This window comes from Pteropus alecto, unplaced genomic scaffold, assembly GCF_000325575.1.
Source record: "Pteropus alecto unplaced genomic scaffold, ASM32557v1 scaffold160, whole genome shotgun sequence".
In the NCBI taxonomy this organism is placed as follows: domain Eukaryota; kingdom Metazoa; phylum Chordata; class Mammalia; order Chiroptera; family Pteropodidae; genus Pteropus; species Pteropus alecto.
This window is the reverse complement of record NW_006429864.1, coordinates 1,607,635-1,620,668: the sequence shown is the minus strand read 5'-3', so window position 1 is coordinate 1,620,668 and position 13,034 is coordinate 1,607,635. Positions and strand designations below refer to the sequence as shown.

General features: G+C 52.6%; 1 protein-coding gene across 1 annotated transcript in view; it reads left to right on the top strand.

Annotated features, from left to right (window-relative positions):
* The first annotated feature begins 810 nt into the window (after nt 1-810).
* ELL (elongation factor for RNA polymerase II) overlaps nt 811-13,034 on the top strand; it is a 56,621-nt gene continuing 44,397 nt past the window's right edge. Inside the window, exon 1 of the mRNA XM_006904311.3 lies at nt 811-961. Coding sequence (XP_006904373.1) covers nt 827-961 — 135 coding nt within the window. The 5' untranslated portion in view covers nt 811-826. The remainder of the gene's footprint in view (nt 962-13,034) is intronic.

Here is a 13,034-nt window from a genome sequence, read left to right as displayed (position 1 = left end):
TGTTTATGTAAAATTAAGCTGGCAGCAAGCTGCACTTTTTTCCTAAAAGGGAAATGGGTTAAATGGGTTAATTTTGTAATATATAAAATGCATTTTTAAAAATGGAGGAGCTGGATAACCACCATCTCTCAGGGCCCGTGGGGATGTAAGATTTTACTATATTAAAAATCTACGCTTATCGTGAGTAAAGTTCACCACCCCCCAATCACCTAAAAGCCGGGGGAAAGAGGAAGACTCCCATCTACCTGTGAAATCCAGGAGCCCAATCCAGCGCCCAATGCGTGGTTGGTTTGCATGGCCACGCCCACTCACCCAGCCAGATGCTGACCCCACCCTCCACGTGTTTTGCGCCGGCCAGGCCCCTCCACGCCCACACTGCGGCGCTCAACAAACCTAAGACAGAAGTCTGAGAGAGACCTCATAAATAATACATCACTCATGCATCACATCAGCCCCCAGTGGGGCGGGACTTCGGTGCGCAATACGTACATGGGCGGGGCCTGAAGCGGGTGCGCGTGTCGGGGCGGAGTCCGGGAGCGGAAGCGGCTCCCTTAGGTGGAGTCACTCAGGCTTGTCATGAATATGCAGGAAGTTCGGGCAGTGAATGAGGGCTTCGCCGGGCCCTCAGGGGGCGTGGCCAGCCATGTCTTATGAATAATGCATCACGGGCGGGTTGTGCGGTGTCTGCGGGGGTCCTCGCGGTAGCCGGAGAGGGCGTGGCCGGCGCTCATGAATAATGCAGCGCGTCAGCGAGCGGCGGGGCGGGGCGTGGCCGGCGCGCTGGCCCTGGAGCCGGGAAGGGGGGGCGGGGAGAGATGGTCGCAAGATGGCGGCGCTGAAGGAGGGTCGAAGCTACGGGCTGTCGTGCGGGCGAGTGAGCGATGGCAGCAAGGTGTCCGTGTTCCACGTGAAGCTCACCGACAGTGCTCTGAGGGCCTTCGAGAGCTACCGCGCCAGCCAGGTGAGCGGCGCGGATCCGGCGCGGCCGTCAGGGACATCGGAGACAGGCTGGCCTCGCGCGCCCCTAGCCGGGCATCCGGGCCTAAGCGCGCGGGGTTGGGCGTCCGGGGTGCTGCTCGCGGGTACTTGGGCTGGTGGGGCGCGGGGAACCACGTTTATTCTCGGCGCCGAGGCGACACTGGCGGTCGACCCCTGGCGGCTGACGGGCCTAAACTCGCGTGCCTGGGCCGAGGGGCGTCTGTGTGGCACCTGGCGGCGTCTGGGGCCTTTCCCGGTCCACCCGGCAGCTGGGCAGGAACTTGTCTGTTTACCTGGTCGGGGGAGGGGGTTGGAGATGCTTTGGGGTTGCTTCTGGGTCCATGGCAGGGTGGGTCAGTGAGGACACTGCTATCGGGGTACCTGGGGGGTCCTGTTCCTTTTGTGTGGGGTGCGGTCTTTGACTCTTTCCAACGATGTCCTTGGAGTTGGGCTCGCTCTTGTTTCTTGGGAAGGGTAGTTTGGACAGAAACTGACAGCTTGTACTCAACTCTCCTCCACCACCACCCCGCCCCCGCCCCAGGTGATCCTGTCTCTCTAGACACTTTCGAAGAGTGGGAGTGTTTTTGGGGGAAAGAAGCTGTGTATGTAGGGGGGTCGCAGACATGGTGCTTTTCCCAGGTTGGGAGCCAGTGGTGGGCACCTGGGAGGGAGCTCTCATACTTCATAGCACCTGGTTGCTGACTTTCAAACTTCTCAGGCACCGATTTGGGCCCATCTGGGGAAGTTCAAGGCGTTTCAGTTCTGCCACCTGGCTGGGGGCAGGGGGTGGGGAAGACTCTTGTGCACCTTCTTTCAGGCCTGACTTTGAGGCACATCTGGGGCCGTGATCAGAAACCTTCTCCTTCCCATTTCTGTTTGTGTCATGGCGCCCTCCGTCTGTGTTGGGACAGAAGTTACAGGTGCCCAGTGGTCAGGTCCTGAGGGGAAGTGGTTTGAGACCTTTTCTTCCTTGCCTGGAAAATGGGGACTTCGTAGTCATAGGTGGCTGGGGAGGGCCCCCTCCTTGTGTGTGTGTGTGTGTGTATACCAGGGATGGGGGGGAGAGGCCTCGGGCTGGTGAGGAGAGAGACTAAGTAGGAAGGAATGTGGCTTTCTTCCTGCCTGGGACTTGTTCAGCACCATTAGCTAAGCTGGGAATTTCTTCCCCTGTTTGATTCCTACCACTTCCCCGGTGCCCACCCTTCCCGAGCGTCTTCCCACCTTTTGGGCAATTTCCTTCCTGTCCTGGTGTCTCAGTTTCCCCGTAATAAAATGGAGACTTCATCTTTTTTCGAAGAGTGAGTTCTCACCTTGTCAGAAGGATACCCAAAGGTGAGGCTGAGGCACTCCTCTAGGGGAGGAGGAGGAGGTAGGGGCACAGTGGCTGGCTCGAGCCTCCCTTTCTTGTGGAATTACGCCCTTGCATCTTTTTCCCTGGGAGATTCTGACTTGTCCTACAGGAAGGCAGACTTTCCTAGAGGCAGCTAGGGAAGAGCTCATGAGTCATGTACGTAAGATGAACTTGGTACCTGGTTACTCTGGGTTAGGCGCTCCACCTTCTTTCTTATGCTGCCCTTGCTTGATCCAGTTGTCCAGAAGGCCCGCCTGTGCGTTCACCTCATGCTGTCACACTGCTATTTTTAATTTTGGATGTTGGTTACATTTCCTAACTAAGTTAGATCTTCCTCATATGAGGATGAAGGTAACTGCAGACTCCAGCTGGTCCCATGTGGAACCCAGCTATGTAGGTCAGTGTTGATCACTAGGAGGAGCTCCCCAGGAAGAACTTCTCCAAGCCATCCTCGCCAACTTTGCTGGCTGGGCTGAAATTTGGGGTTACCTAGACTTGTGTTTTTCTCAGAAGCTGTCTGGTAATTTAAGTGATTTGGCATTTTTCGTGTTTAATCATAGTCGTTGAGCAGTGTAGTAGACTGGGCTAAAACGAGGGCAGCTTGGGTGTTCTTGGTGCTTTTGGGCACTGGGAATGGGGAAGGTGACTTGAAGAACTCGTTTATGTGACCAGAACAGTGCATAGTTATTAACAAAACCTCTGATAAACAGTTCCGTCGTTAGCATCTAACATTTTTTATTCTCTTGCACTGAGATTATACGGTTTACCAATGGCAATTTGTGGAGAGGGTTTTTACTTTTTAATTGTGAAGAGACTTGTACAAATTCAAATGTGGGAGGGGATTGGAGGAGAGCTTCCTGTAATCCTAGTTGTTGGAGCAGCCCCCATAAAAGTCCCCGTGGTTTCTCTCTCCAGAGGGATCTAAAGTCTGAGCTGCCTTTGTGCAGATCTGGTAGCCTGCCTGGAACGTGGTGGAAGGTGAATATGTGATACTACATGTAGCTGCCTGCCATCCAGATTTAGGCTTCATGCAGTTTCTCCTTGAATATAAAAACTCTAGTGAGTCCTGAGGGATGCACTCCTGTGGATCCCCCTTTTTGCTGGGATGGGAGAGAAGACACAACTCATCCTTCCAAGATGGCCTCACTTGCCTGTTTTGGGAAGTATCTCCCAACTCTGAAGAAGCGACCCTTCCTGGGGCACCTGCGTTGACCACCTAGGTAATTCATCATTGGATTTGGTGGGCACTGTTGCTGGGTGGCCTTTTCCTCTCCTGGGTTATAAGCTCCTTGGTAGAGAGGAGCATGTTGTTGTTTAGGAAAAATCAAGGGCCCAGGGAGGGGCCTAAGAAGCTTGGGGATTGGAGCCTATCTGGGTTTGAATCTCAGCTCTCTCCGTGTGAGGTCTTGGGCCAGTCCCTGACCCTTGCCAGTCCAGATCCTTCTCAGCTATAAAGATCCTATCCCCTGGCCCTCTCTGAGCTCAGAGGCTGTGGGGATCCTGTTGGCACATGTGTGTCCTTCAGCGCAGTCTTGATCTCTCCTGTGCACTTCACGTCTCTACTTAGAGCTAGTCCCTGCCTGGAGGTTAGAGCAGAGCCCCAGGAGATGGGGCCTGGGCTCCTACATACCTGAAACTGACTGAGCGCCTGGTCTGTGTAGGACCGCTGCTCAGGAACTGGATATTCACAAGTAACCAAGGCAGGCCCCTACTGTCATGAGCTGACATTCTAGAGGTAGGAGACAGATGATGAACAGGGTGGCACAGAAATCAGCATGAAGAGCTTGTCAGCAGTCAGTGTCAAGAAGGAAATAAAATGGGGCGACCCGACGGTATGGAGTGGGTGACATAAAAGGGTGCTATTTGAAAGAGGTGCTTCTAGGAGACACCAGAGCTGAGCTCTGCTGAGTAAGTGGTCAAGGTGTGCTGGATGCACAGGCCTTGAGAAATGAGGGGCTGGGAAGGCGGTTGGGGCTAGGGGTGGGGTGGCCCTCTAAGGTTTGGAGGACTGCTGTAGGGCTGTGTTCTGAGGAAGGGTGTGTGGAGAGAGGAGGTGTAGTGTAGGCCTGCAGTGAATACTTCATGACTTTTCTGGAGCCGTGCTGGGGGCTGTTTGCCTGCTGCTCAGGGGGCGGCTGCGTGGATGTCAGCCCAGGCACCGGTGGCAGGAGGAGCCTTAATTTAGTCTCTTCCCTTCCCACAGCAAGGCCTCAATGAGCAGGCTCATCTCTCCTTCCTGAAGGAGCCCCACTTGTCCCTAAGCAGGGCAGCTTCTTGCCAGCTGTGTCTGCTTTACAGACAGGCCACCTTTAGGATTAAGTGGCGCAGCCCCTTCTGGCTGTGGGCCAAACCCCTGTAAAACCCTTCATCTGGGCATGTGTCATTTTCTTGACAATAAGCTAGCACGAGAGCTAGGTTATTGTTCTTACTGTGTGTCGGGAGCAATGTGGCCTGCCTGAAGTCACTTGGACTGTCCTCACAGGCCCAGGCTGCCTCTCATGTTGGGAGGGAGCTTGAGCTGCTGGAACATAGCTATGAAAAGGAGTCACACTGTGATCTCGAGTTCAGATGCCAGTGTTCTAGGTTCCTGTGAGTGTTGGTGACAGGAGTCGTCCTGCAAATGCCTGAAGTTGCTGGCTGTGTCTGTACTGTGCCCTCTCCCTCAAGAAAGCCTAAAGGGGACAGTAACCACCATCTGTGGATTGAGGCCCGCATGCCAGCGCTAGCCTGAGCCGCACACTTTATTTCATCTGGTCCCCTGTCAGCCCTGTGGTAGAGCAATTTCCATTTCTCAGGTGAGGAAACGGGATGGAGACTGTGGGAAGTCGAGTCACTGTAGGGAATCTCCCAGCTGGAATGGGCTGAGAACTGAGCATTGGGCTTGAATACTCCTTCTGAAGGGTTGTGCTGGGCTGCGTGGTGGTGGGGGGAGCAGGCTGTCCTATGGGTGGCCTCCTGAGTGAGGGTATAGGTGTTCAGTTTGTATGTTTCAAGGTGGGCACTTAATGGTTCTGGGTGGGTCAGTCCCTCCCAGAAGGATCTTGTCTCATAGATGCAATAGAGGGTGAGCATCCTGGAGTGTGGGGTGAGTGCTGATGTTTCTGCAGTGCTATGTGAGGACGAAGCCTGCCTGCCACCTTGACCCTTGACTAGCCTTCTGGCTGCATGCTGTTCTCCACGGTGATTGTGTGTAAACAGTAGGCTGCTCACTGAAAACTCACCCTCTGTTGACTCATCTGCAAGGCCAGAGTTCATCACCCTTGAGGCAATTTTTACATCACACTCGGATTGTGACATCTCTGGAGCCTTGAAAAACAAGGCTCCTTCTCCTGTTCTGCGTGGCTTTGGGCTGGAACAAACTCTCTTTTGGGAAACCTCTGTGGCAAGAGCCCTGGCCCCATGGTCTGGCAGGGGCCAGCTGGCAATCCATGCTGTGCCTTCAGGGTTTGGCCCTCCTTAGTCCTTCATTTTTAGAGCCTCTCTCCCCACTCTCTGCCTTCATGAGTTTCTCGTTGGTCCGTGAGCTGGTCTGTGAGCTGCACAGCCAGAGTTGTCTGTGATCTCATCTCTAGTGATGTGTGGCTACTCTGCAGTCACCCCAGAGCCCAAAGGGACACTTTTGAGAACAGTCTCCCAAATGACCCCTGACCTGTGACACAGATAGCCATGTCATGTGGTTGTTTTGTCACTACTTTTTTAATAAAAAAACCGGTATTCACATTAACCATTCAGAGGGGAGCCCTCTTGTCCCCACACCAAGTGGCTACATGGAGTCTGATGCTAATTATATCATCAGGCCAGGTCTCTCCCTGGCCATGTCTGTGTGCCCTGGTCAGGGATGCATTTGTGACTTGCCACAGCTCCTCTGGAAGGGAGGGAGTCTCACATGTTTGTGGTCTGTGGGGTCACCGAACCTCTGTTTAAAAGTGACATGTGTGAAAAGTTTGTTTCTTGTTACTACAAAAGCAGTGTAGCTCAGTGTAGAAAACTGGAAAAATAAGAGTAATGACTCCCCGTTTCCACAGCTGTTGTTGGCCCCTTGGTGCCTTTCTCTGTCTTGCATCCGGCACCATGTTATCACAGTGGTGTCCTTGTCTAATCTTAGGTTTCATTTCTTCTCTGACACTGTGTAAGCTGAGTGTGTGTGTGTGTGTGTGTGTGTGTGTTTTTAAATCACAATAGTAAGTTTTACTCTTTAGTGGCTGCATCTCTGTGCAGCGTGGATCCTAACAGGCCACTGTTCTTCCAGTGCTGTACTAATCCAGGGGTTCCAGGGTGTACAGAGCTGTGTCCACTGTCCTGAGCTAAGTGCTGTGCAGAGGTGCTAAAGTGTGGTGAGGGGCACCCCCTTGTCCCTATGTATCCTGAGTGGAGCATGGGGCTACAGGTGTCATGATCGAGGCCCAGGAGTGATGGGGTCTGGCCTGTGGGGGTAGATGGTCAAGGAGGGAGGCCTGAATTAGGGTAGTGTTGAGGGCTGGTTGAGGGGACAGATATGGGAAGGATGTGGGCCTCCCCCTGTGCCTAGTTGGGAGTGGGAGACATTGTTAGCCATTCCTGATTCTGGCTGTGGTGCAAATGTCTTAACATTGGGTTTTATGGTCTGGCTTGAGCCAGGTGTTTGAGAGTCAGATCATGCAGAGTTCTGGAATGGCCCTTGGCTGGAGTCACCCCTTACTCCCTACCTTCTTGCTGCCCCATCGCCCTGCCTCCATCCCACACTACTCTCTTAGATCTCCCACAGACATCCCCAATCTTGGCCTGTTCCCCAAAGGTTCCACCTGCCCAGCTTCCCGCAGGCACCTCCTACCCACTGCCCACTGAGTTTCTCCCTTCCAGTGTCATTGCCTATGGTTGTCATCACTGCCTCATTCGGCCTCCCCCACGGGTACATGGGGGCCACAGGATAAGGCCTGGCCAGCCTGCTCCCAAGTGCCAAGTCAGCCTGATAACCAGGACATGAAGGCCATGTGCACGTATCCAGGTATAGAGAAAGGTCAGCAGGGACTCCTCAGGCCCTTCATCCCTTTTTCCTGCCACCTCTACCCAGAAAGAGTCCAAGGGGTGCAGGGAAGGGTGGAGGTGACCCCTGCTACTCAACCCTTACACACCTTTGCCCAGGCTCTGCTCATCCAAGCTGGATGATGAAGGGAACAGAAGCCCACCTCACATTCCCAAGGAACAGCGTTCTTGAGTGGAAGGGATCTGGCCTCTTAAGGATGCCTTGTGATTCCCCAACACTCACTGGCTGGAGCACAACCTGGAGGCAGAGACAGAGCCACTGCACCCTGGGCTCTGGGCCTGGCTCCTCACAATCCACCAGCAACGGACACCAGCCTAACAGACTCAGTAGTCACCCCAAGCCCAGCCAGACACGTCATGTCTCTAGAAATTCAGCCAGCACTTTCAGCCCCTGCCCACTCCACCATCACTGCCTCCAGCCAGGATGCTGGAGGGATGGAGAAGAGGGATGCACCAGAGGGCCCAGCACCCTCCAACACAGTGCAGTGGGCTTCCCAGCAGAAAAACTGCTAAAGAAACTGGAGAAAGCCATTTCTTTATTGAGAAAAAAAAAATCCTTAACAGTAGAGGCACAAGAGCAGATACCTGAGTTATACTTTCTCAGGTCATTTGCAGGATATGCACACAGAAGCAGGAGCAGTCGGCATCCACACGCCTCACTCATCTGATCTGAGAGACTACTGCCATCTCAGGTGCTGCTTTAACTAAGCCTCAGGGAGAGCACCAGTGGCCTGGCCCCCAGGCTGTCAGCAGAAGTGGCTGCAGCCAGGCCACCAGACCCCAATGTGTGGCATCCTTCAGGGAGGTGCCTCCTTGCTAGGACACCCAACCTGAGTATCGAAGTTGGACACAGGGCAGCAAAGAGAAAATCAAGGAGTTGACACCCCCACCCCACTACAGGCCTGGGGTAGGAAACGAGGGCAGCTGGGAAGGCACACCCCTGGGCAAGACACCCCTGCACTGAGTCTGTCTCCCCTCCTAAAGAACTAAGGGAACACTGATGAAAGTGCAACAGGGTGGAGGATTAACCGCAGCCCTCCATCACCTGGTAGCTCATTAATTTCTTAAAGGAGGAGCTGTCCAAGGTGGGTTGAACCCCACCAGGATGACTCACCAGGACCACCTATAGTGGAGTGTACCTGCCCATCCAAGAGAGGCTAACTCAGGGAAACGCTGATCTCCCAGGTGCTGTCTTAGGATGCCCCTCCGTCTAGGCTCGGTCTTGGCTCCTCTAGCATCCAGAGCACCCACTGTCCAGAAGCTGGTCAACATCAGTGCAATGAGGAAAACCTGGCATCCAACTGCCCCAAGCAAAGAACACAATCCAAGAAATATAGTAAGAAAGGCTGCTGGCTCCGGAGCACCACATCTGTTCAAAACCACTTTCAAACTACAGTGTCAGGATGCTGGCAAGAACCTGATGACATCCACGCCCTAGGACAAGGTGGTAGTCCAGAAAGACGTGGGCTCTGGAGCAGTGACATCGATGCTGATGGTGCCCACCTGACACAGATCCGCAGTAGCTCTCCTGGCCACAGTCACCTTTCCTTCCCCTTGGGGCAGGAAGTTGAGGTAAATTCCATAAGGCAGGGAAGCCCCACTAAGCAGCCGTGGCTGCTCTGTGCTCTGTGTGGTGTAGACTGCTCCAGCCCCTTCCTGTTCTCACTGTTGTGGTGCTAAACCCCACCCTGATTTCTCTCCTCTGGAGGCTTCATCCTGTGACTGGCAGGCTGGGAGGCGGGGTCAAGGTCAGGAAGGCCTTAGGAATGCTACAACCAATCAGCACCAGTCTTTACTTAGGACCTCTCAGAGCATCAAAAAAACATTTTTAAAAAAAAATTGTGGTAAAATACATATAACAATGATTATAATCTTAACTATTTTTAAGCGCACAGTTCAGTGGCATTAAATACGTTCACATTGTTGTGCAGCCATCACACCATCCATCTTCAGAACTTGTTCATCTTCCCAAACTGAAACTGTCTCCATTAAACACTAACTCACATCCCCAGCCCCTGGCACCCACCATCTACTTTTTGTCTCTATGAATCCAACTATTTTAGGAAATGGCATTTAAATGGAATCATACAATATTTGTCCTTTTGTGACTGGCGAATTTTATTCAGAATAATGCCCTCAGGGTTCATCCATGTTGTAGCAGGTATCAGAATTTACTTTTTATGGCTGAATAATATTCTGCTGTATGAATGGACCACATTTTGGCTACTGTAAATAATCCTGCTATGAACTTGGATGTTGAAACATCTCTTTGAGACACTGCTTTCAGTTCTTCTGAGTGTATATCCTGAAGTGGAATTGCTGGATCAGATGATTGTTCTATGTTTAACTTTTTGAGGATTGACCAGATTGTTTTCTATAATGATTGCACCATTTTAAATTCCCACTAGCTTTGCACAGGGGTTCCAGCTATTCTACATCCTTGGCAACACTAGTTATTTTCTGCTTTTTTGATAGTAGCCATATTGATGGGTGTGAGGTGAACTTGGAGGCTTTAAAATACACTAAGATTAGTGTGACTTTCCAGGAGACTTAGGTCTGCAGGGCCTCCAACACCTGCTAGACCATCAGTGGGCTCAGGAGTCCTCTGGCCCCAGGTGACAGAGAACCTAACCCCAGCAGAAGGGAGGCATGGGGCTCCCACACCTGAGGTGGGCTTGGGCTGGCTTCATATCCTGCCTGAGGGAAGATCTTGAACAGGTCACCTGGGCACAGATAATAGGAAGGGAGACAGCTCTCCCATGGATTGAGAGTTGCCCTTTGGAGGGCGCTGGTCAGGTGGGGGCTGTGCCCTTGTCCTGGAGTTTTCTCCTGCTCTATGGGCTGTTCCTCCTCCTGGACAGGCCCCACACCTGCTTTTGGGTTGCAGTTAGCACAGCATAGGCTGACCTAAGGGTGGCTGCCCCCTTATGCTGTCCTTTCTTGTGGAGGTGGTGCCGTCAGGACCCACAGGGCATTGGGTGGCCTTGCCTCTTCCTACTGCCTTAAGCAGGGTAAGTGGGTCAGGATGTTCCTCCCTACCCTCCTTTTTAAACCGAGTTTTGAGGGAAATTCAGCTTTATGTCATGGACCTTGTGGTTCTCTTCACATCTGGAGGGGTGATTAGAACAAAGAAATGCCCACTGCACCAGTCAGGACAGCCCAGCTTGCAGGTGCTGAGAGCAGGAGAGCTCAGAACTCACTTCTCAAGAGTGGGGACCTCTTACCTGCGGCCTCTCTGCCATGTTGCTCTTCAGATCCTGACAGGTCCCTTGCCTTGGCCCCTCCTGGCTGCTCCATTTCCCTGTGGAATCAGTGGTAGAGCTCATGGGCCCTTTTTTGCCCCTGAGTAAGCTGAAGTCAGCTGTGCCCAGTGTCACTGCCTTAGCTACCAGCCCCCAAAACCAAGGCTTCTAACATGTTCATTGTTGTATTAGGCAAATAGAATTGGATTAGGACACTGACAACGTGGACTGTTACAGCACTTCTTTTTTTCAGTGTCACCTTTAAAGAGTCTAAAATGAATCGGTAAACTACAGCCCAAGGGGCAAATCTGGCCCACAGCCTGTGTTTGTCGATAAAGTTTTTTGGGACAGAGTGGCATCATCTGTCACTGCTTTTGTGGTTGCTTTTGTGCCACAAAGTCACTGAGTCTCTGCAACCTACTGTTTGGCCCTTAAAGCCTGAGATACTGATTCTCTGGCCTTTTACCAAAATAGGTTCCAGGCTGCTGATCTAGAATGTTGGGATAGGTGTATGACATGAGGACTGTCAGCATCAGTAGAACGTGCTGTCTCAGGGACTCCTGGCCCTCATGCTGTGATGTGTGGTCCCGAGAGCCCTAGCTGGCCATTGTCTCACAGGTCAGGACCAAGACCTTGGAGGGTTCTTTTGGCTCAGCCCCTTTGTTTCACCGATGGAGTGCCTAGAGGACAGTGGCCAACCCAGGTCAGCACAGATTCAGTTGAACCTCAAACGTGAGGTTGCCCACTCTGGGAAGGGCTGTCTCCCTCCTGATTTCATGTAGATTTGAATGCTTTTCTCCCTGTTAGAGCGCCCGAGTTTCCCAGTAGCTTTTCTCAGCACAGTGTCAAACCTGGCATAGCTTCCAATGGGCCTGGCCTTTCTATTTGTGACCTCCTGGTGAACTCTGGAAACACAGGGCCAGCATGCAGTTTTCTGCTGGGGTTGGGAGGGTAGGCATCTGCCCCTGATTCCAGTTAGGCTCTGGCCGAAGTCTTTCAGCCCCTGGTCTCTGCTCTGTGGGTATACAGTGGGGCTGGAGTCATCTGAGGGGGAATTGTACCCATTAAGGGGTCAGTTGTTCTCATGGTGTCTTTCAAACATGCACTTCATGGCATAAGAATCAGATAATGGTGGCGTCAGACTGGTCTCTTATATGAAGATAGTGGGCAGCAGATGTCTCCTGCTCTCCAGGAGTGAGCTCTCCATGAGTTCATATGGCCAGACCTTTCTCAGTTTAGGGTGAGTGCCATCTGTAGACAGATTCTGAGTTAGATATCAGTGGCCTGAAAGACCTGGGAAGGGCTTCTCAGGCAGGCCTCCCTGCCAAGGGACTGCGGTTTCTGGATTCTGTCAGCAGAAATGGCATGTTTTTGCTGTTTTTAATCTTTTGACGTTGTTTCTCCCTTTTCAGAATTGGTGTAACTGTTGAACTGCTATAGACTGGGAGAGGTCCCAGAGCAGGGGGACTATGGGGAGATGTCTGCGTCAGGAGCAGGTCTCAGCTAGAAGAGTGTGTTCCCTCCTCCCCTGGTTGCACTATTTCGGTGTTGGACACTCTCAGATGTCTACTTGTTCCAGAGAAATGTGCTTAGCTCTGGCAAATGGGACAAAGACAGTCAGCACTGGGCACCTGTGTCCAACTTGTCTCCAGCCTGCTGTGGGGTTGAGACAAGGCCATGCTGACTCCCTTACCTGTGTACAGGATCCCACTGATTGAGAAACTTGAGCATAGAGCCACTGACCTGGTGATCTGTGCCAGCTCCTCCTGACAGCAAATGGAGCTAATGTTAAGAAGGATTTTGAGGTGGTTTTTGGCCTAGAGTGTAGGATTGATGATATGTGGCCTTCCCTGCTCTTAGCCCCGCCATCTGGCATCTCTGTGGGGAGGGTCCCCTCTTGTCTGTGAGCAGATGAGGTTAATGGCCCCTTTGCGTGAGCCTAAGTAAGAGTGGGGCCAATGAACCGGTCTGCCAGTTTAAGTGTGCAGGGCAAGGCTCATAGGCTGGCATTGGAAATTAGGCTGTTGCTGTGCTGGGAAGGCACAGGCTTTGGACCCCTTTCTTTCCCAGGGTTGGGGGGTGACTACCCGGGGTCTGTGCCCCAGAGCTGTGGTCTGACTGTACTTCGTCCTGGCATTTTCACAGGGCTCCTGCCTCTGCATCTTCTCTTCCTGGTCTTGGTCTTTCACCTGCAAACTCACTGAGGCCCAGATGCTTTTAAGTGACAGGAATTGCCAAGCGTGTGGTCTGCTGGGCACAGCTCAGGCTCAGTGAGTCAAGGTGGTGCCTACCTCCATGCCTTGTTCTTGGGGCTCCTGGTGCTGTTCCAGTGTTCAGAAGTGAACATACCTTGTGTACAGGCATCCCTGTACTGTTGCACAGCTCAGGGCTTGTGAGCTTGGGAGGGTGTTGTGGGCAGGTGACTAGAGGGTGCAGGGCCC